At 39.3% G+C, this 27672-nt stretch overlaps 1 protein-coding gene across 3 annotated transcripts in view; it reads right to left on the minus strand.

Annotated features, from left to right (window-relative positions):
- Positions 1-27672, minus strand: part of EFHC2 (EF-hand domain containing 2) — a 68774-nt gene that overhangs the window by 19219 nt on the left and 21883 nt on the right. For all 3 annotated transcript variants that reach the window (XR_008448251.1, XM_054056808.1, XM_009560897.2), the window contains exons 4-11: positions 27370-27593; positions 24265-24516; positions 22575-22685; positions 22124-22262; positions 13495-13660; positions 12324-12466; positions 6492-6688; positions 1929-2062 (exon numbers count right to left, since the gene is read on the minus strand). Coding sequence is in view for 2 of the 3 variants with exons in the window: in XM_054056808.1 (XP_053912783.1) it covers positions 1929-2062; positions 6492-6688; positions 12324-12466; positions 13495-13660; positions 22124-22262; positions 22575-22685; positions 24265-24516; positions 27370-27593 (1366 nt within the window). In the remaining variant the exon portion in view is untranslated. The remainder of the gene's footprint in view (positions 1-1928; positions 2063-6491; positions 6689-12323; positions 12467-13494; positions 13661-22123; positions 22263-22574; positions 22686-24264; positions 24517-27369; positions 27594-27672) is intronic.

Below are 27672 nucleotides of genomic sequence, written 5' to 3' on the forward strand. Positions count from 1 at the left end.
CTAGTCACCCTACAGTCTCAGCACAGGAAGAATGTAGACCATGAGTAGGTGCTCAGCCAGGCACAGGTGAGCACTGAGGTGAAAAAAACAGTATTACATAAATTCCCTTGCTTTCTCTCTTATTCACAGAGAAGGCTACTGCATTTTTGTTGCTGAAACCCTGTGCCTCACTACCATATAACTAGATGTATCTTACTCCGTCCCATAGAACAGCACTAGCCTAAATTAAACAGCTGGGCGGTTCACAGCTGCATAGAGGATGACTGTGTTTAAACTTACACTCAACTGAGCCTCTTCTTGATAAAATAAAAGTCTTTCCCTGCTGTTTAACAGCACAACCATCCCTTCTAAAAGTGTGTTCCTCCAATTTTGTCATGCAAATGTCCTGAAACATTGACCTGCTCTTAGTGCATGTAAGAAAGCATTGCAGATGATTGTTTCATAATTTAAACCAAAACCATAATTATTTTATTTTAAACAGCTATTGTGTATATAAATTAAAACACTTTTCCAAGTGCTATAAAGTTTCTCCAGATATACATTAACTTTCTATTTTCTCCACTTCTTCCTCTAGCAGTCACATTGTCCCTCTTAATGCAACTAACAATTCAGCATCCTGTTTCTGTTGAGTAAAACATCTGAGTGTAGAAATATTCTCACAAAAATGTGCCAGTAGCAGTGGCCTCTTCTAGTTTGAAGTCTACCTTTTAATCACTTATTTTTCATTTCTGAACACCAGTTTGTTTTCATTTCTTGCTACTTTCACTCTGAATTGCCGGAAGAACCTGCTACTGATCTACATACCTTCTGAGATAATTCAGAAGCAATTTCTGCCTCAGTTAACATTCTTATAGGGATGACATTCCACACAATGTCACCATGAGAGTGGTGAGGCACTGGCATAGGTTGCCCAGGGAGACTGTGGATGCCCCATCCCTGGAGGTGTTCAAGGCCAGGTTGGATGAGGCCTTGGACAGCCTGACCTAGTGCAATGTCCCTGACCATGGCAGGGGGGTTGGAACGAGATGATCTTTGAGGTATCTTCCAACCCTAACTATACTATGATACTATGATACAATATACATCTACTTATATGTTTTAGTTGTTATGACAGTTCCTAATTCCATAGTATATTATCACTGTAGAAAACAACATGCTTCTAGGTAAAATCTCCTCCGCTTCGCTTCATTAATTTCACCAGTACCCAACACAGTTCACATGTCCAGGTATTGTGGCTGTAGGACAAACTACAACCAGCCCGCATTTGAACATAATTTCCTCTTACAAGTATCTATGCATTTGTCCATGGCTGCATCTGGACCATTGCAGGGTTCTGGGTATCTACTCACCCTATATCTGCTAAATTACTATCCAAGTATTAATAATTGTTCTCACTACTGCCTTCCAATCTTTTGTAAAGATGCTTGTCACTGCACCCTATAATTTCAATACACCACAGTTACGCAAATTATGTTATTTGGAAAGACTCCTCTTTATCCTTTAAAGAGGAAAGACTCCTCTTTATCAATTATTCAAAACCCAAATAACATAATTTTCAGGAGGCCAAGTCAAATATTTGTTCTTGAATTTCAATTTATTTGTTAGACTGTCTCAAGATAGGCTTTTCTTTATTCTTCAGTGCATATATTACTGCTGACTTAAGCCTCTTCACAACACCCTGTGCCAGCTCTATAAAAAGTAGACATATTTTAGTTGTGCTTTTCAGTTTACTTGAAACTATCACATTTCTCTTTTTTCTGGGGCAAGGATTCACTTTTTTTCACATACAGTTTCCAAGTAAATGAAAAACAAATGTATCTCATTTGTTAGCAAACACATGTAGAAAGCATCAAGAAACAGTCATGCTCTATACATTCTGGAGGAATGTGCCTTCATTAAATATTAAAAACCAAAAGCCACTGTCTTACCTGAAAGAATCATACTTAATCGTCTCGGTATGCCCAGGGTCAGCGGCTGCAAATGCCTGTCTGATTTCTTGGGAACGAGGTTTGGTCACATCTTTCAGTTTCTTGATGATGACACCAATATCAGCCACAGGGAACTTAACAGAAGAAAGCAAGATATAGAAAGGCAGTATGCAACCAACTGTGCATGTACCAGCAACAGCTGCCAAGATGCAGGGCAATGTTAAACTGCTAACTATTATTAGTTTCTTCATTGTCTCACTTCAAATGCATAAACTAGTGCTGTGCTAAGTTTGGAGGGAAGCTTGCTACTGAAAAAAATTGCTTCCTACCGAGAATATAAAAAATAAACAAAAATCATCAGATGATGCTCATAAACCTTATTCCAGCTACATAAAAGGGCATCTACTTTTGCTTCAAACATTGAATTGGTAAAGCAGAAACATTTAAAGTGCATTCTAATAACTTGGTCCTTGGTTTATGTTGGCCCATTTTACTTAATTCTCAATAAAATTCACAATGTTAAAACTAATCTTCTCACTGTTGGCCCAAGGAACTGTTGAACAGATAATTCTCATTCATATTAGACTGAGTATGCTGTTTTACTCAGCTACAGAATTAGCAGATTGGAAATTCGTCAGGAAACATTTTTTCCTGTCATGTAAGAAGAATGCTTATTTCTTCTAAATCCAGGCCATTAAAAAAAAATCAAATTTAGATAAACAGAACTGGAGTACTAAAGCTTCCACCCTATATACAGATTGTTGTGTTAAAGCTCTACCAAAGATTTATCTGCTATACTCATTTTTAACATAAAACATCTACATATTCAGTCATCGAATAGCAGTTAAGTCCAAGCACGACTATCTGACAAGCCCTCACGTGTACATGGTCTACTTAACTTACAAAGCACAATTAACTGTCTGAAAATAGTTTTCTTCCTTTTATTCTAGCAAGTAATGTTGTTTGAACTAGCTATTATTTGAAATTTGGTATAACTGGTACTAAGGATATAATCACAACAGAGGCTGGGCCTTACTCTCAGTTATGCTGAAGTCTTTTTACAGCTTGGTATCTGTTCAAGGGGATCTAGAAAAGGACATTTGAAGTCTCTATGACACTGACAAAGCAGTATAAAGTGAAGTTTAATAAAAGCATCAGTGCTTGCAGGTAAAATGCTCAGATTTAGAGAAAACAGTTGCTGCATATGCCAAAACTACTCCAGGCACAACTCTGCCATGCAGTGCCTCTCAAGGCAGTGGTGTGGAGCAGCTGGACCCACAATGAAAGTTTCAGAGACAGCAACTTTTTCAATCTCATCCCCAAGCTGATATTGTTTGGGCTGTAAGCACACAGCGTTTTGTTGGAGAAGAAAGGAAGAGAGATAAAGACTGGGCAGAAGGCATGGATCAGCAAAATATTTAAAGGTGGACAAAGCATTCTATTTAAAAACCTGCCTTCTCTACATCATCAAAGCAGTTATTTTTACATCTTTTTTCTAAACTACATATTCCAAGCACCTACACAGACATCGAGTAGCCACACAGCATGGCAGTAACTCTTTACTCACTATCCTCACTTCTCATGTACCTTCTGACATGATAGCACTCATAATCTAGTTTTGTCTGATTGTCTTGCTTAAGTGAGAGGTTATCATGTTGAATCCAATGGAAGTAAAACCAATCTCCATGTTTGTGGTGCAGAATACTACAAGCTTTGAACAATTAAGACTGTTACAGAGATGATAAACTCATCTCTAAGGAGAGATGCCTTGTTTGAAAAAGCCTTCCTCAAACCTGGATAATATTAGTAGGACTGTGTATGACAGATGCGCTGTTTTGCAAGTATATTTATGCTTTCTAAATTCATCTTTTTTTTTTTTCCCCTCAAATTGTAAAAGAAACTAAAAGTGTTGAAAAGTTTTGAGAATTAGACCCTTAGAGTAATTTTCAGTACAGGTGGCAATCAAAATTACAAGAATTAATGATTCTTCTCTACCCATAACTTAAAACAATACAATCAATAAAATCTTGAAACAAAAAATTAAAAATTTCCTAATATTTCATATGGTGTCAAAGAAAAGTTTTGATGATAGCAAACTCAATTCCCACCTGTATTATGTTTATCCAATCAAAATTTCATCTAAATCAACATATCCCTATAGAAATGTGGTCAAAATGGCATTTTCCAGAAGAAAAACATATCTTCTGCATTTCTTTCAGCATTTTTTGAAAACATATTGACATGCTCTGCTGAAAGAAAACCTCTGTCTAGTCAGAATGAAAATTATTTATATTCTAATTTTAAAATAACTGACAAATAGTCATCTTAAAATGCTTCCCCTTCTTCAAACCCAACACTACCCTTCTCTAATAATTGCTGAGGCTCGTGTGATTTGAACATGTAATCCCCTAATGCACTGAGGCAAACAAGATGTGTCCTTACTTCTGGAGCTCTAATCAAAGGACGTGAATAAAGCATCTACCAGCAGGAGAATAAACACTTTTTTCCTACCAGCTGTCTTAAACCCTTAACTGTGCAAAGAAGAATTTCAAAATCTACTTTAAAGAAGTATTTTTATTGTTGCTTCCTTCTATTTTGCAGATTTTATTTTAATAATATACAATCATTCAGTTGGGAAAACTAAGATCTCATCTGTTTGATCCAAGACAACCAATGCAAGCAGCAGTTCCAAAGAACACTCACAATCTAATGATGCACTCTGCATTTTGGAAAACAGTTGTGGTTTTGATTGTACTAGGAGGAGAAACAGTCCGCAGCAAGAAAACATAACATATATAGCTCTGTATTTTACTGCTTAAAGTATTTAGCAATCATAGCAGTTCACATCAACACCATTTTGCAGACTTTCCTCATTATTCCAAGGAACGCAGGTGGTGCTAACTCCACATTTACAAAGAAATCACACTATTCTGCTATTTTCATTTGAGCGAGAACAGCACATGTGGCCCAAAGGCAGCACAGGGTCATGTTGCACCTTCCTCTACCACAGCAGCACAAGAGTATCAAGATTCACAGTTCCCAGGACTGCACTAGGCCTGCTGGTACCTTAGGAGTCCCGCAGGTTCACTCACTTTGGTGAGCCAGCCGACAGGGAACAATCAAAACTTGCACTAAGACCCTTCTCCCTTCTTCATTCACAAAAGGTCTGGACAAACAGGCAGAGGATCATAGCTTGATAAACCCTCCTGGATATTTTCCCTAGAGGTACTCTCAGTAGGCTTAAGCAAAAGGGTAGCTCTGGAAAAGATCTATAGAAGGCACAATTCATGCTGCCGCCTCACCGTGAGCTATGAAATATATACATTACCCCAAAGTCTGCACAGCAGAGTTCAGTCCAACAGATGGAGCAACAATCCAGAAGAGGAATTGGAATGTAGAAATGCCTTGGCTCCTGAGCTGATGCATTCTTAAGATGCATCTCCAAGCGACTAGGTCAGAGCTGCACATAATGGGGATTCCCAAGTATATCATGGTACATTTATTCAAATACTGCAGCACAAACTTCATTGTAAACATAAAATAAAATTTAAAAATCTATATTTCTTACCAAACCACCATAAAAGCCCATACAAACACTGACTTTTCCGTCGTTCTCCACCCCTATATCCTTTTTTTTTGACCTCTGTGACCATTTAGTTATAACAATCAGTTTCCTTCTTTTAGATATACTTCTGGATCTGGTGAATGAGGCCTATTTTACCAGACATTTGTGTAATTACTAGTAGCATAAATTATACATCACCAGAGGCACCCCAGCTCTCTATTAATTGTTGCTCACTCCTCTGAAGGCAACACCAAAAGACAGTGAACCTCAATACAAACTATAAGCTTGAAATCCTGACACTGATACGAATTTCTAGTATCTGCCACTTTTTGGCAGATAAATATGTACAAACCCAGAAAACCAAAGCAGGGAATAAAGCAGCCTCATCAGTAACAGTCTAAATTAGCTGTGCCCGCATCTTGAGTACCGTGCACTGTTCCAGTCTTCACATCTCACAGTTGCCTTTCAAGGACAGAATGAAAAGGGTGAGAGTCTTAACTGGATAGGATTAGGGGGAGGGGGAAGAATGTGTGAGATTTACAAAATGAGGAAGGCGGTGCATAAGTTGAACAGGGATCTTCACCAAGTCCCAGAACACAAGAAGTGGCATTGAAACTAGTGGGAGGTTGGTTTAAAACAGATAAAGATATTTACTTCTTTCATCATATTTTTTTTACATAGCAGGCAGTGAACTTTTCAACCCGCTGCCACAGAAAGCTGTGTCCATAAACAGTCTCAAGCATCAATAGGCAGGAATATACCTTCTAACAACCCCTAATACGATAAGAGTGGATGCTGAGAAAGTAGAAGGGCAAAACACAGTGCAGACTAACAAAGCTTGCATGTGCTCCCTAGCTAGCGCCTGCTAAATCCATTGGTAGACAGAAAGCACTAAGCTGTGAAATTTGGATTAAGAAACTAGGTATAAATAATTCTGAAAAATATATAGATAAGACACAGTCTTAAAGATAATAGAAAATAACAAGAGCCCGCTTCACCTCATTTGCATGCCTCTCCATGTAGTTGAACGTGTACTCATCAGCATCCACCAAAAGAAAGTTGTGACCATGGAAACAAACTTTGGCTCCAACAAACAGATCCTGAGCCTTGAAGTATTCCGATGGCTCACTCTTAAAGAGCTCCTGCCCAGGCTTCTTAATGCGACCTCTTCGCAAGAACTTCCCACCAAGTATCCCTACAGGAATAGAATTGTAAATAATTAATTGTGACTTCACTTGGGAAAAGAAACCACAAAAGAAAATCCAAAAGACACCCCAAACCAGCTGATTTATATTTAAATACCAGTTTTAATCCTTGAGTTTCTTGTCTCATATTATACTTTCCCTCCTTCCACTGCTAAAAGAACTGTCTCTGTCAGTGTCCACAGCAACAGTTAAGTTGTGCATACTCCATGACATGTCTCATTTGAATGCCTGCCAAACACCTTCCCTTTTCTTCTTTTCTTTAAAATGGGACAGAAATGTGCCTCTTCAAATCATTCCCATAACCCTGTCACCAGCCTCGGTACTGACCCTTAAGAAACATAAGATGTAAAATGTAAGATACAGGCAATTATTCTTGAACTGTTAAAGCAAAAAAAGAAAAACAAATCACAACTTAGGACAGCACAGTTGCACAAAGACCATGAATTCTGGCACATTGCAATTCTAACTTGTTTTTAAGGTCTTTTGAATGTGAACAAAAAAAAAAAAAAGGCAGGACAGACACAATGCTACGACGCTACCTTCCATGTACTGTTCTCCCAATGCAATTCAATTGCAGTCTGTTATTTCCTTTGTAAGCCAGGTATAGAATCATAGAATCCTAGAATGGTTTGGGTTGGAAGAGACCTCAAAGATCACCTAGTTCCAACCACCTTGTGATAAGCAGGGACACCCCCCACTAGATCAGGCTGCTCAAGGCCCCATCCAACCTTGAACACCTCCAGGGATGGGGCAGCCACAACTTCCCTGGGCAACCTGTTCCACTGTCTCACCACCCTCACAGTTGAAAAATTTCTTCCTAATATCTAATCTAAATCTCTCCTCTTTCTGCTTTAAACCACTACCCCTCACCCTATCATTGCACTCCCCAATAAGGAGCCCCTTCCCAGCTTTCCTGTAGCCCCCTATAAGTACTGGAAGGACGCTATAAGTTCTCCCCAGAGTCTTCTCTTCTCCAGGTTGAACAACCCCAACTCTCTCAGCCTGTTCTCATAGCAGAGGTGCTCTAGCCTCCTGATCACCTTTGCAGCCTCTTTGGGACACATTCCAACAGCGCCATATCCTTTCTATACTAGGGATTCCAGAACTGGACATAGGTCTCACAAGAGAGGATGTCACATTATTTCTTTGTACATTATAATGATTTTATTCATGCCACTGAAACTGCATGCAGTGCTCAAGGGTATGTAAGATACAAAAAGGAACATTTAGCTTTCCAGTAATATCTTCTGGTGTACTACAAGACTGAACTGCATATACCAAGCTTTCTAGAAAACATGCTGTCACAGGTTTTGTTTTATCAGGACATGTGCCCTACAACAACTCTGGAGTGCCTGGGATTTGTTTCCTGTTTATATTTGAGCTTTCAAGCCAAACACTAAAAAGTGTACTTTAGTAACGTTTTACAATGTCTAACATATTAGGGAGTGATGCAAGTCCAATAAAAGGCTGATGAACAATGTAATAAAATGCCTTTTACAGCCAAAAATTTAAATGAAGGTGAAACCAAACTGCTTATTAAAACAGTGTTTGGATCAGATGTCTGTCTTAATTGCTTTACTAGCACCGCAAAAGCAAAAGACAAAAAATACATTATGGTAATGGTCAGATCTAGTTTGAATAAAGAAAAAACAATTCAAATCACTAATGTAACTCTAATCTTAACACATTCCTTTTCACCTAGCTATTAAAACAAATATGAAATTTTAGGTTATATAATGCTGGCAATTCTTTGTAATATTTAAACAGAACTGGTCTCTGAAAGATTGTAACTTCACTTTTGTCTCCCTATCTCCCTGCAGTTGTGTGCTTAGATTGGAAATTTACTGTGATATCTCTGGCCTATAATTGTTTTTTAAATGTTACGGGTTAGCATATTTCAAGAGGTATAAAGGAAAACAATCAAAAATATCTCAATAGGTTAGAGATTTTACGCTGAAACCCGATGAGAAATTTTGATGAAAATCTATAAGAGCCAGGTTCAAAGCACAAAATAAACACTACAACCAAAGGCCCTCTTCCATTAAGATCAAATCAGACTTTGCAGGTGTTTGTACAGCTGTTGGCTTGGTCTTACACTGAATAAAAAAGGGGTTGTGATCTTCTGCACAGGGAGCTACAGTTCTCATGCTTCAACCCCCATCTCAACAAGTGCTTCAAGATGTCCAGCTCTGTGCATTTCAAATACAGTTTCACAGTGCTGCTAATAGTGTGAATTAGTTCTCTGCAACTTTCATGTTCATGGACTGAGAAAAGTAAAAGCAACTTATTACTTCCCTCTCAGGACTGAGTTCTGAAACATTTTTACTTCCCAATTTGTATCAATTAATGGAAATAAAAGGCAAAAATAGCCCTTTGAACATGCGAAAAAAAGCAGTGGTGAAGTTGTTATTTTGGGAGGCATTTACTGTTTTAACTCACCGTCTCTCTAAGATCTGTCCTGTCTTACTCTTCTCCCACCCACCCACTTCAACACTTTTCCTTCTCAAACACGAATGCTCTTCTCACTCCTATTTTGCATGCCTTACCCCTTTTCCTAGCTGCTCTTACCTGATCTGTGCAAAGCCTCATCATTCTTAACCTTGCAGAAATCTGTTCACTTTTCCTTCATACATGACTAAAATGGGAAGGGTAGAGAGAAAGAAGAGAAATGACGAAGAAAGAAAAGAAGGAATGTGGGAACAAAGAAACTTCTGCAGTCCCAGGCCTCTTCCCAACTGCTGTTCTACCTCTCCCCCTGTCTCTAATCCTGCCTCTTCAAGGCTGTTCTCACTAAACTTTCCCATGGCCAGTTCTTAGCCATAACCTTTCACTTCATCTTTCTGCCATCTCTGAAAGTCAGCTACTCCATCCACTGTAACATCCCAGGGACGTTCAATACCCATTTACAGATAACTTGCCTTTCATATGTGTCTTAAGTTATTTGTTACTGTTAGTATGCAAACTTGCCCGTTTATTGCTTCACATTTTATTTGACTAGTAATGCTAAACTGGCCCCCAGCTACAATTCCAGCATGTATTCTCATTACAAAACAGAAGGAAGCCAGGGAACAATCTCAGGCCTGGCACCCATGCTGCTAGAGTCTGAAGGACTGACCACATCTGCGCTGCATAGTGTGTGTGGCCTTGGCATTGCTCTGCGTGCTATGTGACAAACCTGGAGCCTTCAAACACAGCTATTATTTTTCTGTGTTCAAACTGTTTGAAGGCATACAAGGGCTCTGTTGCAGCCCAATAAAGTGATGGTTTACAGCATAAAACTGACAGTATGTATTGCAGGCCCTGTGTGTGGCAGAAGGATCTGGATTTTTGAGAGAGCAAAACCTCCTGGGACAGTGATAGATGACTGATAAAAGTGGAGCAAGGCAAACATGATGCTGCCTTGCCCTTACTGTCTTGCAGGAGGTTTTTCTGGAGGTAAGTGTTGTCCAGAAGAAGCCCCAGGTTCTCTGGGGCCTTGTCCAGTTGAAATGGGTCAAAGAAGAACCAGGAGAGACCAAACAGGCAATGAAGATGATGGGGGTCCAAGATTCACACTGTTCCATGGACCTCTTTAATTTAACAATGTGGATGTACCCTTAGCATCCTTTATGTCTCCAGACATAAAGAACAGTAATCAAACATGTTACTCACTAGTGCACAACTGAGCTGCTCTTGAACCTCACAGCAGCACTGCTATAAGAAATACATACATACATGTATGCATCTTTAGCTGTAATAAAAGAAGTTGATAAATTACAAGCCACTCAACAGCAGGAAACCAGTAAAATAATGACAGGACATTGCTGCCACAAACTGTTAGATCTTGATGTTGCAGTGCAGCAGGGCTAACTGGGAATGTTCACTGAAACTTAGGTGGGTACTATACACATTTTCAAAATATTTCTCAGATAATTGCTTGTATTTGATTTGAGGGTGAGGGCCCTATTTATACATTCATAATACAGTTGGATATAAACACATACGCAAGTCCTTTACATTGAAAAGACCGAGGCCTTCCCAAAAACCTACTCATGTGCAGGGCACTCAACATGGTTAGGTAGAACCACTGGCACAGAAAGAGATCTCTGGGAATACAGAAGAGTCTAGATACTCACATATTCATTTTTTATGGATAAGACATTCATCACAGGTCTGAAATGGATTAATACCACAAATAATTTTCAGTGAAGGCCTAAAAGTAGGGCTACAAGAAAACTTACTCCTAAATTGTAAGGTAATAATTGGACCTCAGAAAGTCAACTGCTCCCACCAGAGCCTGAAGCAAAGAGGAGTGATCAGTACTCCCTAGGACAGTCTTTGCTCTAGACAGTGAGCTGCAAGTACCAAATAGGTCAGTACTGAGCACAGTGAGCTGGTCACACTGTGGGCTTTACCTGAAACAACACACTAAGGTGCTCTGTGCCAAGAAGCTGACAAAGGGCAGTTCAAGCAGTATCAGAAGAATTAGTCATGAGGTTCCACAAGAGCCCAACATGGTCACTAAGGAAACCTTCTATTACTCTATTTCTCCTGTCTTTGAGAGAATGTGAGTTCCTGATTTTTTTTTTTATTTCTATGTTTTTTATCAGAGGCTTACAGCAGCTTTTAAGAGTCAGTCCTTCAACTACACATGTTCAGAGGTGCCAGAACACTTCTGCATGTTAACTGCTCTGAAACTGATGTTACAGGTGATTTGTGGGCTTCACAGAAATACACTAATCTCTAATCTCTCCAACAGTATCATGCTCAGCTAAGGCCTCCCTATCTCTCTGCTTTCCTGACATCTTTTCCAGTATCGTGTCCTTCCATCTGTGTGGCAAGACACTCCAAGAAAATAAAAAGATGCTTGGAAATCACAAAACCTTTCATATCCTCAGTTTGAGGCAGCCTAAAACAGACAACAATGGCTAAAAGAACTTAACTGTGACAATATTGGGCAACAGTACTCCAGTAACTGGATAAATGTGATCAAGCAACTAAGAAGCAACAAATCATTTGTCATTTAAACAATGGTAGTCTGGCTCTTGAAATTCAGCTTAGTATTATACACACACACACGCACACGTACAGAAACTAACACAGGGCAATCTTCACTCTTCATATGCTCAACACTACATGACTAATGCTGAAGTATGTTAAAAAATACCACAGCTGTTTTGCTTTCATGAGCTACTTCTACAATGGATATGGGTATCATAACACAATCTTGCAAAACGAAGAATTTTACTCTTTCATTCTTGATGTCTTACATTTCCTGTCCCTATTTATCATCAGTACAATACAATTCCTGTATGTTATCCCCAGCAAAAGCAAACATTTAAAGGTCAAATTTACAAATTAAAATGTAATAAAAGTTCTAATAGGTTCAACTTCCATTTCCCAAAGGATATTGTGAAGTATTGTCATGCAATGAACAGTGTTATTCTGAGTGATGAAGATTATAAATTACTATGACATACAGCTATGTAAGATAATGCAGTAGACCTGCTGATGTAATTCCCATTGCATTTAAAAATCCACATTCCTGCTTCTGCTAGTGCTGAGTCTGGCCACAATGTTTACTGTAAATTCTAATCAAATAAGCAGGGCGACAGTGACTGACTGCAAGACTTTACTACACCTTACCTGTGTTTCGCTGTTTATATTCAAAAATTGAAATGGTGTCATCACTCAGGAAGTAGGAAATAAGGAATTTACGATCCTTATCAATAGGACTATCTGTGATGAGTTTTGCAATAAAGTGCAATATGTTACGTTCCGTGACACTTCTAAAAAGTAAAAGCAGAGGTAAGAAATCAAAATCAGAGCATGAGAAAAGTTTTCATCATCAAGAGATGCATTCTCCTGAGTTTCTTAACATACATTAATTGTTATTCCTGGACCAAAAAGGAAAACGGCATAAAGTTCCCCAATTTGTAAAAAAACCAAAAAAAAACAAAAACCAAAAACCATTTTCAGCTTAAATTAGTAGAACCAACTAGAGACAGCCAGATAGAAAGAAATCATTTTCAGGGGAAATTATTTCTCTGCCATAGGTCTGGAATGAATTTGCAACCAAATCCAGTGCAAATCAAGCTCCAACTTTCTTTCCAGAAAATTTATGAAGGAAGAACACATTTAGATATGTGTATTTTCAAATCAAATTTTGAATAGCAATATATACTCAGATTATCTCTATAAAATCAGGCCTATCAGATGATCTTACTAGTTGAATATTTGTTAAATGATTGTGTTGTAAACGATTTACAGTGCCACTATATGCACTATCAACACATTCCCAAGCTTTTTTCTAATAGCTTTCTTCTTTTACAGGGGTTCTACAGGTGAATCTCTAACATGTGACTTTGCTTGCCTGACAAATCATTTCTTAATGGAAAGTAAAGGGTTAATGCTTTAATACACTTCAGTAAGCTGCACGAAATTCAGCAGACAAAAAAACCCTAAATGCTAGAAAGTCAAACAGAAAAATAAATCGGTGTTGGACTGCTGAAACTTCAAAATTCCTGACTAATTCCTGGACCAAGTCTTCCATCAAACTCCCACTAAAGATAGCAGAAGAGAAAGAGGTGGGAGATGGGAAGATGAGAATATTTGCCTTTTTAAAGGAGAAATTCTGCTGAGTTCAGAGAAAATTGGCATACCATGTCACTAAACTAGTTCTCATGCACCTGTCCCTTAAAAGTCTGATGAGCTGCATATTATGCTGAAAAAAAATGATATCTCTACTTAACGCTTATCTCCTTTACAAGAAAAAAGACATAATTTAAAAAGTTGGAATTCTTTTTCACTGAAATACCTGTCTTTCTCCATGAACTTCTTGAAATCTTTTTTAGGAGGTTTGAGAAGCAGACCCATACAGGAGCACAGAGAATCCTCTTCAGAACCAAATCCATTATAAGGAGGAAACACTTTTTCCAGTTTTGGAGATGGTGGAGCCTTATGTGAAACTGGAGTGAAATCCACTACAACAAAGACAGCAAGACTTATTTATCACTGTTCTGACGAAGCCATTCTACCACGGATTTAAACTTCCAACATGAAGACTTACTAGCCTATTTCTCTAGCAGACTACTTAGTCAAAGTCAAATCAGGATCCCTCCTGCTGTTACAGAGCAGAAGAAGTTGCACAGAAGACAACAATGAAATTATTATTTCTTCCAGGGCTTCTAGATTTCACCTATAATCTTAAAATGTTTGGCAAATACCATGAAGATATACAAGGCAACAGACAAGACAGATATAGTCTCAAAATGGGACAAAATAATAAATTAACAATTCTAAATTAATTTTTCAGTTTTACCCTTTGAGACAACATGATTAAGTAAGTACTTGGCTTATGAATATCTTGCCCTCTGCTTTTTGCCAAAAGAAAATAAATACATAAATAAATAAAATTTTATATATTATTTAAGTCATACACATGTAGGAAGAATTTAGTATATTGAAGCCAATAGCTTCAGTCCATATCTCACTTAATCCAGAATTTTTGAAGCCTTGTTTCATGCATTTTCCCCAGTTTCAAGTCTTTCCTCATAGTGACCAATGGTCCTCACTATGCCAGATACACAGCAGGAGCTTTCCTGACTCAGCAGAGACATGTCTGGCCAGTTCCCAAAGGGCTTGCTTCTGAAAGACCTGCTACCCTATGGTTCCCCTCCTTATTTCTCTCTTCCTGAAAATCTTGCTGCATCATTTGGCCACTTGTTGCTTCCTGTGCTGCTCTTCCACTGCAACACAGCTTCCAGCTGCCAGTGGGGTTCACATAAAACTTTGCACCATAGCAATACAGTCTGCTGGTTAAATAAGGTTAATGGGAAATGGAAAAGGTGAGAGGAAAAAACTGAACTTGTATACAAGAGAAAATAGATGAGCAGACCTGAGGCAAATGAAGACATAAATCATAGGAACACAGGATAATTCAGGTTGGACTGGACCTTGGGGAGGTCTTTAGTGTGGTCTCCTGTTCAGGACAGGGTCAGCCTCGGCCTGTTGCAGGATGGATGCTCAGGGCTGTGTAACAGCTGGGCCATGATACCTCCCAGGACGGAGCCTGTGCAGCCCTGCCCTAGCAGCCTGCCCTAGGGAGGAAAGCTCTTCCTGATATCCAACTCTGAGCCTCTTGTTTACACTTATTTATGTTGTCGCATGCCCTCCTGCCGTGTACCCCTGTGAAGAGCCAAGCTACCTTGTCTCAGCAACCTCACTGCATGTGGGTGCAGGCAACCGCTCGGGGCCCGTCCCAGGTGCAGCAAGTCCATCTTCCTAGGGTGCTCCTCAGCTCTAACTGTCCTGGGGCCTCCCCTGAACTTATCCTAGCTGGTCCACATCTTTCCTGTCCTTGCAGACTCAAAAGGGGGCACAGTACCTTGACGAGGTTTAAGAAGCACTGAACAGAGGGGGATTGTCACTTCACTCATTCTCAGGGCAGCCCAAGCCATGGTTGGCCCTCTTTGCTGTGGCCCCAAGCCCAGCTTGCTGCCCTTCACAACCTGCAGGGCTCTTCCCGCACCAACACGGGTGCCACAAGGTCAGAACTAACCGTGGTCTAACTGGTGTAGCACTGCCCATGTGAAGCCACATCACGCCTCCACAGCTGGGTGGGCTGGAGATGGTGCCCTGAAGAACAGAGAACAGGCTGGGCTAGTAAGTGAAAGACAAACAAATGAGCCAATCTGAAAGAAGCTGGATCACAAACCACAGCCCAGGGGAGGAAGACTGATATAAGTGACCAGTGTCCAAAAGTGGATCCATTAAATAAAGTTTTTTTTTCTTTAAGGCCTAACTTTTCTACCCAGAACTGAAGAGAGATGAATAACCTACATTAGCAGCATGGGGTTTGGTGCAGATCAGCAGAATGACAAAACTGCTGTCACTTGGAACATTGTCTGAATCGGTTTGTGATTAAAATGTTTTAAACGCGGCTATATACAAAGACCAAAGCAACATACTCTCTCAAAATCTGACTTGCCTAACAGCAGCATGAAGACTTGAAAAATACAAAAAGAATTCAGATGTAAAACTTTTTCTTTAACTTTAAAACACAGTGAGGTCCCCCTTGGCCTTTAACTCTTAGAAGAATATGGTCTGACTTGAAAAGCTAATAGCTTCACCTGAATCAGATAAGAGGGGCTTTTGCAAAACAATGTCAATCTTTTCCCCTATGAAAACTACATGTGTCCTTTCTGTGATTCAGAAGAGGTCAAGCCCATATGCAGAATTAAGTCCATTCTGACCATTCATAAAATCCTAGAATGGTTTGGGTTGGAAGGGACCTCAAAGATCTACAAGAAACCTAGGGAGGGACTTTTTACAAGGGCATGTAGTGATGGGACGAGGGGGAAGGGCTTCACATTGAAAAGGGTAGGTTAGACATTAGGAAGAAATTCTTCATGCTGAGGGTGGTGAGGCACTGGCACAGGCTGCCCAGGGAAGCTGTGGATGCCCCATCCCTGGAGGTGTTCAAGGCCAGGTTGGATGTGGCCTTGGGCAGCCTGGTCTGGTGGGAGGTGTCCCTGCCATGGCAGGGGGGTTGAACTGGATGATCTTTAAGGTCCCTTCCAACCTAAACTATTCTATGATTCTGGGCTGTGGGCACACATTGCCGGCTCACATCGAGCTTCTCATCAACCACCAAGCATTTTGAAAGCAATCTTCACGGTGAAAGAGCAAGCGTCTATGTAAAAAATGCACCAAAATATGATTTTCTAATTACTGCTTGTGACCAAACTGCTTCTGGAGACGTTTTCAGCGTGCCAGTCGCATAAATTGTGACAAGAAACACTGCCTGCGCAAACCACCCTGCACAGAGGCGCCCAGACACCCCCGAAGCCTGCGGGGAAGCAGCTCCGGGAAGGGCAGGGCAGGGTCGGCGGCTGCCGCGCTCCCGCAGCGCCACCTGCTGCCCGCCGCGGGGAAGGCAGGCTCAGCGCTCCCCTCTCCCATCCCTCTTCTTTTTCCCCTCCCATCCCTTTCCCCTCTCCCATCCCTCTTCTCTTTCCCCTCTCCCATCCCTCTCCCCTCTCCCATCTCTCTCCCTTCTCCTCCCTCCCATCTCTTTCACCCTTTCCCATTCCCCTCCCCTCTCCCATCCCGCCCCCCCGGCCCAGGCTCAAGATCTTCCAATAGTGTTCTCGACGCTGCTTGTAAACCTCGATTGTGCACTGTGTTAATCTACACTAATAACTTCTCCCTCACAGACTGGAGGCTTGTGACAATGTGTTTTGGCAGAAATAAGCCCCTTCTTTTCACACGGTTGCCAATAAGACACTTCTTGCCAAAAGTCTGGGAAGCCAGGACGCTCGGTGGAACCGATAAACCCAAAAGACAAGCTGCTGTGGCTAGGTGAGGGTCACAGTGTACACGCATTGACCCTCACACAGAAAGCATTGATTAAGAAATCATAGAATGGCTTGGTTTGGAAAGGACCTTAAAGATCCTGTAGTTCCAAACCCCCTTCCACAGGCAGGAACACCTCCCACTGGATCAGGTTGTTCAAACCCTCCTCCAGCCTCGCCTTAACACCTCCAGGCTTAGGGCTTCCTTGACTTCTCTGGGCAACCTGTGCCAGTGCCTCACCACTCTCACAGTAAAAAATTTCTTCATAATATCTAATCTAAATCTCCCCTCTTTCAGCTTAAAACTGCTACCCTTCATCCTATCCCTGCACTCCCCCATAAAAAGCCACTCCTCAGCTTTCCTGCAGGCCCCCTCCAAGTACTGCAGAAGCACTTCCCTTTGTATGTGTAACACTTCAGCACACATGGATGAAAATTAGCTTTATAAACTGGAAGGAAACCACAAATTAAGTGGAATATCATGTTGGCCTCAGAGGGTATGTAAAATCCCTCACAATCCAAGCTTGGAGTAAACAAAGTAAGTCCAAAGAGAAGTTGAGTGCTTTCATTCCTATCCTTTCCTCAATGACCTTGCTTCATTCAGATTCACTGAAGACAGCAACATAAACATCCCACCTTGTGCCACCTACAGTTTACAGGATTTTAAAGGATTACATTTTCAGATTCTCTCCTGGAAATTGCCATGGGGAAACAAAGTTTACAGAAATAGTTAAAACGTCAATTCTGCAACTTCTGAACAGCCAGCCAGGTGCTGTACACTAATAGCTATACCTGAGCTCAAAACCTGTTTCATCTTTGCTCTGCCACATACCACCACGGCAGAACCAGACAGATAACTTACACATAAAATGCACTCTTCTCCAGTTTATCACTGTTTCCTAAGAAAATTACCCGTGTTCGGTCTGGAAAAGGAATCAGTGCTCTCTTCTCTCAGACTGTAACATTTTCAGTGTGAATTTACAGTGGGTAGAGAGTAAATTGAATGTCTGGGATTACAAGTGTTTACTTCTGGAAAGAATGGCACAGATATTTTCCCCACGGACAGTTTCACCCCTTGTTACTGCATTATTTGATGCTCAGCAGGAGACAGGCCGGCACTAGGGGGTTTATTTCACCTAGTATATCAAAGGTGTATCACAAACAAGTAACTTTTTCTGATGACATCAAAACCTGAGTGAGATTTGTACAAGCAGTGGGAAGAGCAAGAAATGAAACAGCTCCAACCACATCTTTAGCACACAAACAATTTGGACATAGCATAGCCTTCCTAGTAAGAAAAATTAAATTCCTCAAGAATTTGTTGCCATAGAGGAAGCATTAAACCAGTTTGAACAAGCTTGTCTGCTTTCAGTTTCAATATACACTAAGATTTTGGTATACATTGTAAGATTACCTTCTGCCCTCAGAAGAAGAACTATAGGAAACCCATCATGTGTTAGCTAAAACTGTATTTCAAGAGAAAGTCAAGTGCTACATATTCTGGATTGGAGTGATAACCATACAGACATATCAGTGTATACCCACCAGGCATGAAATTCTACCTTCAGAGGAAGAGGACAGACACCTCTGAGCATTACAGCTAAGAACAGGAGAGAGAAATCCCACTAGCCTACAGCAATATAAGAGATGGCAATAACCCAGAGGGATGGAATTGTTAACATGATGTTCTATATAGTCAAGAGGAGATGAGTAACAAACAGCTGGGACCTGGTTTTTGTAACAGTCTGTTTCACAATTCAGGTAAGAAGTAAAATTAGATGGTAATGCCACCGTCTTCACAAATTTTACATGCAGGATTAAAGACAACCTACTACTCAAAGAACCGCCCATGCAGCTAAAACTTTAGTGTTTATTCTGATTCAAAGAAAAGCTCCTTTCACAGAGTCTTACTTTATGATTATTCCAGTTACCTGAGGAAACTGTAAATGCACAAGTATATTTAGAAGCTGTTGCTCAGTCTCCAGCCCCTGTAGCAGAGAGGTTAGATGCCAGAGAGACTCTGATCTGACAAGTCTAGTGAAAATTGGCAGCAGGCTTTAATGCTCCCACTGAGGGAAAAGCAAGAAGTCAGCTGTTATCCAGCAGCAGCTGCCTGGCCAAAAGCACACATGTACTGGCCAGCCGATCACCCCGCACACTGCTCTGCCCAGGCAGCAGGTCAGAGAGGGAGCCTGAGAAATGAGGGGGTGGGAGGACGAGGAGAACTGGGACAGGAGAGGGATTGCAGGGTGCTGCAAAAAGGCCTAACAGACAGGCTTGGGAGGTGCCGGGACATTGAATAAAAATCAGTAGGAAACCAGATTTTACTGGTTTTGTTCGTTCAGGAACAATCTGTTATTTAATAAAGAACACTTTCTCTTCAACTCTACACTTTATACTCAACTCTGTGCTAAGATACTGTATTTAGTGAGAGAATAAGTATCAGCTTCCCCCTGCTGCACTTCAGTATATTTCAAGGTTCAGCTGGGTGACCGCAACACCTACATGGCTACAGAATATTATTCTCCTTCTCTGACACCGCTATAGCAAATCTGGGCAGATAGTATCACACATTAAGGCATTCTCTCTTGTATTTATACCATTGCTATACAATAGTAATGTCATTAGCTTCCTACTAAAGGGCATTAGCTATTGTTTACCCATGGAAAAGCTTTCCTTTGCTTTTCACGAACAGTATAAAGAGTAAAATAGGCAAAACCAACACTGGAAATATATCAGATATCATAATCGTGCACTTCAAGGGAAATCCAAACTGCCCTTAATTCTCCTAAAGGGCAAATTCCATGGGCAAGCAACTTATGCTGAAACTGCAGAGTCAAAAATAAAGTCAGCCTCTTTAATGGCTTTGGCATAAGAATATAAATTGAAGGGGAGTAATGTGAAAACACAATAAGAAATAGCTGGACTTTTGCCATGAGGTGCTGAGCAGCGTGCCTTGATGTAAGAACTAATTTATCTACTTGCTTACTCTTACTCAAGTAAATGGCCTCCCTGGACGCAAACTGCAATTAAGCACGTTTCAGTGTTTAATTGGATGGGAGCAGAATGCCGTGCACTTTGTGGGACTAAGCCCACTGAGAGTACTTTGTGCATCCACAAGACACAAACAAAATTTGTAACTCACTTAGACTAAAAGGTGAACCCTCACCCCTTCTCTCTCAAAACCTGCTTCTAAGCCAAAATCTATCCAGATTCTGCTCCTAGTGCCTTTTAGGTAAAAAGTCATACCTACATTTTTTTCAATCCTGATGGGGAAAACAAGAAAGAATTTCACAGCAAACTGTGACAACCTCTTAGCTCTAAGAAAGTGTGTATTTTCTGTGAACAAGACTGGCTGCATCAAGATGGATGGGGTTTTTTTGGTGTTAGCCAGAGTCTCTGTCATCAGGTATCTTTAAAAGTGTGTGCAAAACACTTCCCATCTTCCTGAAGGTCTCAGCTAGAGCACGTCTTTATGTGTTTCATGTTAAAGAGGCAGTAAAACTGGAGAGAGCAGTGACAAAACCAGAAAAATTACCACCAATATAAAAGAATGAACTATGGAGAAAGCTTTACAAACACCAGTCAGTGGCAATCTATGTATATAAACTATACTGCCTCAGAACAATGGGAATGGACTAGATCACCTATGGTCCCAGTTTTCTAGAATTTTGCACATCAGCAACTTCTGACTTCTCCTAACATGCAAACCACCTAACCTGAACATCCAGAGACATAACCAGTAATTACTGAACCAGCATTATAGCAGGGGAAGAGCCTTTGCATTCATGTAACACTTCGTTACCTTGCTTCGTCGATACACAATGGTCAGCTGAATTTCATTTACTGCCTGCCATGAGTAAGACATTCCCATTCACTCTTCCAGGATATTTTGCTCAGACAGAGGACATTGCTGCCAAACAGCAGCAGCAGTCTTGGCTGAAAAAGTTATCAAGGAAGAACCCCCTAGTTTGCAACCCTGGAGCTGGACTTACTATTATTATAAATAATATTATAGTTATTGAATATGGCTTCCTAACACACTGACTAGTAAAAGAGATTTATTTTGGTACAGACATATCAAGCTATAATTTAAAAAGTCATAAAGAGGCACGTTTTGCCAATTAAGAAATTCACTATTGTAATGGCAGCACTACGTCATTTAATTCCCCCAATGCAGCAAACAAGCTTGATCCAAACATTACATGCTATCTGATCACAAACCAAGCTGAAAAAAATAGTCTGCACAGGTATTTTGTTTCACAGTGTCAGGGAAAGGCCATAGTAGGTTTCTTCCAACCATCTGTGAACAGCAAGACATTTAGCTATATTTATTGAATGAATAAACTGCCAGAAATTAACAAAGTTGTTTTTGCAGGAAGGTGTTGATAATAGAACCATTAGCAAATCTGACTGAGGGAACACAAAAACAGACAAATGAAAGCCCCTAGTGTTATATATTTCCAAAATTATTTTCTATTATGGACATAGTTGCTAAATATTTCCAGAATTCAGAGCTGAAACTTCAAGAGATACATGCTCTAATGGTCCAGAACAAAAAATTGTGTTGTAAAACCAATAATGTGATAGACTACTACTGCTGTGTCAGAAAATCTTATTATAGAATCATTTAGGTTGGAAAGACCTTTAAGATCATTATGCGAGGATTGTGACATCCATATAAAATGAAACAGTATAATGGGGAATAATTGAGCTCATTCTACTTACCCACTCACTACATGCTCTTTATTATTTTCTGACTGCAAACACAGCTATTGGAATAGGAAGTGGAAGGAGAGAAGAAGATTTGGCAGTCTATCCATGTGACTATTTTGTCATTCTAATTTTAAAACAGAGGCAGTTGGGAACAGAACATGTACATTATGTGTTAGTTTTCAATGGAGGAACACATAAGAAAGCTCTTCTGTATCACCTGCAAAATTACTGCTTTGCTGTTAACAGCCTACAACAGATTGTTATTGCTAAAGCTTTTGATGAACACATTCTGTCAGTAATAAAATTCGAAGTCAGCTCTGCCAAACTCAGATTTATAAAAATGCTTATTAGGAAAGGATAATTATCGCTACTTACTGATTCCATACTTTGTCCTGTAATATTGTTTAGTGAATTCGTCACAGTCACAGAGTATCACCTTCCTTCCCCAAACATTAATTACTGCCCCTATTTTCAGGTCACTGTCTCTGTAAAATTCCTGATGCACTGCTCCTGTCTAATAAAAGAGAGAACATTTATATAGAAGCTCTATAAATCTCAGAATCCCACAACCTTTCTTAATATCTAGGTCATTTAATGCATGTGATTTAAAATATAACCTTCATATTCCATTTGCAAGCATTTCTCACCCCATGCCGACCTACCTCACTTTCCCAAACATGGAATTTACATACAGTAAACCTCAGTAGTTTCCATTTGAGCTATTCTCCAGTGGCGACACAATTTTAAAAATAACTCTGTTGTAGAGGATAACAGCCACAGAAATTACAAGAAATTCAACAGCTGGGGGCATTCTATAATATCTGACCTTACGATTGTCCAGAATGTATCTCCCTTTGTTTCCTACTAACTTTCCAAACACATTGAGAATAGTGCGACTGGTGATGGTGCCTGGCTGATACAGTCCGGTGGGAGCATACTGCAAGAAAAGAGACCAACTCTTAAGAAATATAGTTAACAGTGAAGAAAGAATATTCGGTTCCCTTAAAACTAGCAGGTTTTTTTACAGACTGACTGATATTGTACTATTTTCTTGGGAGAATTTTCAGTAAATTCTAAAGTAAGATTACACTACTGAACATATGTTAAAAGCTAGTATGTATGCCAGAAGAATCATTTAGAATCTTACTGTGTATCCACGAGTAAAATCTCCTTTTTCTTGGAAGCAATCAGAAAGCAAAGGTTAGGACATCCAAAGTAGCACATCCTTGTCAACATCTGCTCTAAAGGCTATTCTATTAATTGGTAATAATGATAAAAACATTGAAAAGAAAAACTCAGGGTTGGTCCTACTGTGCTAACCACTCCGCAGATACAGGGGATTCAAGTCAGCCTGATTCTATTGGCAAAATTGTTGGTATTTTTGTTTCTATTTGAAGTTTCAAAATTACAATAGTAATTTATCCCAGTAACATCAAACTTAATATGCAAACACATTACATTTTTTCAATTATGAACAAACTGTCAATGCAGGGTAACCAAATGGGTTATTTTGTCATACCACCTACCATGACACCTCAACTTTTCACGGATATCTTCTGCTGTCCTCAAAATTTCCATTGAATTCAAAGGAAGAAGCCAGCCCTTAGAGCTGGCTTAGAGCATGCAGAAGGGGTCAGTCAACATAGACACACTGCTAACTCAGCATCTCAGAACACAGGATGCACAAGGTGAGAAAAGTGTAATATTTTGCTGTTAGGTTTTTACTATAAAATCTCATGTTCATCTATAGCATCACAAACAGATTAGTAATATTAGAAGAAAGGAAGGGAAAAGATTCTCCAGTGTGGTACTCCATCTGAGAGCTGATGGTTATTCTATCACCAGGATCTCTCTGGAGCGATACAGAAGTGTATGCAGCTCATTAATTTTATAATCATTATAGCTTACAGAGGACTCAAACCCCTTGAAGATTTCTCTGAGAGAAGCCTTTTCAAATAAGCACCTGATTAATATCTCACAAATCTTATTCATCAATTCCTGTTGACTTTAACTAGCTTTGAATAAGGTCTCAAATCTAGGAATTCAATTTTAAGAAATCACTCTAGATTTGCTACAAAGAAGTATTGTTACAGAATACAAAAACTGGACTTTTCCAAAGGTCATATGGACCAAACCTGAATTCACATCATTCTTACATTAGTTTAGCTATCAATATTAATTAATTTTCTAAACTTCCATTACTGCACAGTTTTATTAATACATTTACCTCAACATACTAATATGGGAGAAAGGAAAACACAGGAAATCTTTCTGCATAAATTCTTTCTACTATTAATTTAAGCATAAGAAGCCTAAATCTTTTTTTTTGCCCATCTTCTAACTTATTAGGTCATATGAATATGTGTACAAAACCTAAATCATGTGATTATGATTAATACTCTGATAACACTTGCTAAATATCATTACAATCCTTATACAGGATTTTCAAAAGGAGGCATTTAATATTTCTTAATTAGTGGAAGAATTTGAAATAAGTTGAAATTTTCAGTATTCACCTTTGGAAGCTTATCTCTTCTGAGAAAACGTAGAGCTGCATCCCGGCCTGAGTTTACTGGTATAATTTCTTTTATATCAATAGTATCATCAGCCAAATAATAGCGCAGAACAAGTTTCCGTGGGTCATGAAACTTGGATTCTGGGTCATCCCACACACAGAAAAAACGTAAAACATGTCCATCATACTCCAGAAATTGTTTCAAAGTGTCGATGCGCTCATAAGGACGCAATGGATTCTTGCTATCCAGATTCTGCAGATAAAGGAGAAATTTAGAGAAATACCTTTTTGATTATTTGCTCTTAAGAACAGGATCTCAAACTTCATCTAATCTTAGAACATCTTTTTAGGATTTTCAAATAACAGCACACAATTACAATACATGAAACACTGTTTATGCCATTACAAAAGAGCTATTTACAGGGTTGCTATGCCCTCAGAAAAAAATATGAAAACAATGTTGGATTGGTTTTGATCCTTGTTTTTCTTGTAACAAGGTCCTTCAGATCAGAGAATTGTTAAATTATTTATAGTGCAGCATACATTTTCAACAAATTGCCCATGGTAATCAGATGACTACATCTCCTAATAGCATCACCCCTCCCGATTTAGTTCCTCGAAAATTATTTTTTATACATGATGTGGTATAAAGAATTAATTCTTTCCTTTACCTTCGATGTTTTCTTTCTTCTAGCTTTAAAACATAGTTAATTAAATTTTGATTCATGTCATACAGTTGGCAGGTACTAGGTATGTATGTTCTTTCATTATACACCCATAGGTCTGAGAAGGAATAGCAAATTTCCAGCTACAGATACAGTCCAGCTGATGGGATCTATGACATGATGCTATCTACAGTCATGGTTGCTGCAGAACCAGTAGCACTCCATTAAAGCAGATCCCCAGATGATGATCCAGTCTGAGGCTTTCATTTACATACTGTCAGTTATAGTCACATATACAAATGGCAATCTGAACAGGATGTCAGAAATCCTAAACAAAATCCACCATATCTGAAGCATTTTAAAGGGGCAAGACAGTCCTAAACTGTGAAATTCTATAGGATTGCTTCCAAAGGAGAAAGATGACAAACATCAATGAAAGAATGTAAGCTGAGTTGTCTGAACAAAAAGAAATGTTCACTATGAGCAGTTTATATCATTGTCTAAATTTCTATTTATCCACTGATACATCTTCTGGCCTTAAAAATCTGAGAGCAGAAGGCTCATTCCTTCAGAGCATCAGAACTTAAAATATGGAGCGCAGAATCAAGTTTTGCCTTGCCAATGCCTTTGCTAATCTGCAGTGCTCTTTCAGTTTCAGGCACCATCATGCTCATATGCATGGTATTTACCATCCCAGTATTACCTTCCCTCCTTCCTGACCCTTGAAGATGCAATGAGCAAACAAATACAGCCACAGAGCCAGATAACATTACCATCCATGGGATATCTCTTCCAGCAATACAGAAATACGAATCTAATGGGCTTGCTACATTTTTCATTGGTCTCATTTTCTATCTCATTACATTCTTTCCTACCTTTATTGTCTGGCCAAATGCACTATTAGTATTCTGGTGCAAAACCAACTTAATTTTGCTCAAAGCAGTCCAAGGCAACCCATCCTTAATAAATAAATAACATTTCCTTCCACATATTGGTCACAGAAAAGTGAGAGCATAAAGCAGTCAGAATTTGCTAGATAACTTTTCTGTAATTTCTCAACAACCAAGAATATTAAGACAAAGAATTCAGAATGTTTTTATCTCCTGATGCTCATCTTTCTTAAAAGTCTTTTTCCCCTCTCCATTCTCTTTAGGAACACATATGCATAACACTTGAATGCATTGCCTGTTGTTTTTACAAAAAAAATTAAAAATCTAAGCAGGTTATGTAGTACCATGAGTAATGCTGACAGTCTGACAATATCAAGACAACTCAGCACATGTTCCCTACAAGACCTGAGTAAAGGAAAAGCAACCCACAGCCAGCCTGAATCACCACTACACAGAACCAGGAGACATATTACAAATACTGCTTTTCACTGAGGGATTACAAAAAGCCTGAATTAAGTGAAACCTACATGTTGGCCTGAATGTTCCTCAAAGACACGCATATTGTCCTATACATGTCAGTCATCACGATCTCTCATTTTTTTCTGCTGAGAGCTGCAGCAGTTTTCTTTATAGGAAGATTAAGTTGAAAGCAACAAACACACGTAGCATTTGTTGCTTTCAGAGCACTAGGCTGGATCTACCACAGCGGGCTGCATATTGTGGGCCAACAGTCCTAACAGAGTCAGGGCAAGATAAAAAATACAGTGCCACCTGCACTTTTATTAATAATAATAAAAAAAAACACCAGAAGTGAAAGAAAATGTCATTATTCTCTACAAAAAAAAACATCATTCCCATTATTGTTTCCAAAGAAAAGATTCCATATCCTGCAAAGAGGAGTCCACGTAGCATCTAGGTGCTGCGAGTGAGATTTTTGGAGGAGGTGTGTTTGTGTTCCCATACACTCAGAAAAGAGGGAATTGTATTCAAATAACAACTTACAAGTCTTAAAACTGCAGAGTGCTGGGTTTGGCACGGCAGAAGAATTTGCTTTATACATATAAAGAACTATTAATAACATGTGGGATGGAGATGAAAGATAACAATATGAAGAGACCAAGTAAGTGAGTCTGCAGGAAGCTACAGATGTGCTTGAAGCACAACTCCAATTAGTTCTTCCTTTAAACACTTTTGAAGTGTTTATTATCATCAAATTAGCTGAAGCAAAAGCATAAGTAGAACATAGATCAATTTTGTTCTTTTCAGTTTAATTTAGAAAGGATTATTTTATTTTTACCAATTATTTTGTTCTGTTTCAAAAGGTGTGTGAACATATCAGGAGAAAACCAGTTATATTTGGGACTTCATCGTGTTGGTACAAAGAGCCATATAATGAAATTTTTAAAGCAAGTTTTCTCTTGCAGTTCATTATGTTGAAATAGCTGCATCTACATACTTTGTATTTGTTATTAGAAAAATATTTTATACCATGCATAGTACTAATAGTACTTTTGATAAAATGAAGTTTTCACAATCAGTGTCTCATCTGACCTTTTTCCGTTCTGTGGTGTACGGATCATCTGGACGAGCTGCGGGAGGATTTAATCTAACTCCCATCTTCAGCAGGAAATTTTTTGTAAACTGGTCACAATCTATAATCTTATATCTTCGGGCATAAAAGATTACTTCTATGTTGATATTGAAATGATCTATAGTATAGAATTGATCTTCATGAGGAGGTGGAAGTGGAATCCGACACCGTCGAATAATAGTTCCTGTAAAAGAATTAGAACAATTTCATAAAGTGAATGTCCTTTGCTCTAACAATCACTTCACAGACTTCTTAATTTTCTA

This window comes from Cuculus canorus, chromosome 1 (genome assembly GCF_017976375.1).
Source record: "Cuculus canorus isolate bCucCan1 chromosome 1, bCucCan1.pri, whole genome shotgun sequence".
Lineage (NCBI taxonomy): Eukaryota > Metazoa > Chordata > Aves > Cuculiformes > Cuculidae > Cuculus > Cuculus canorus.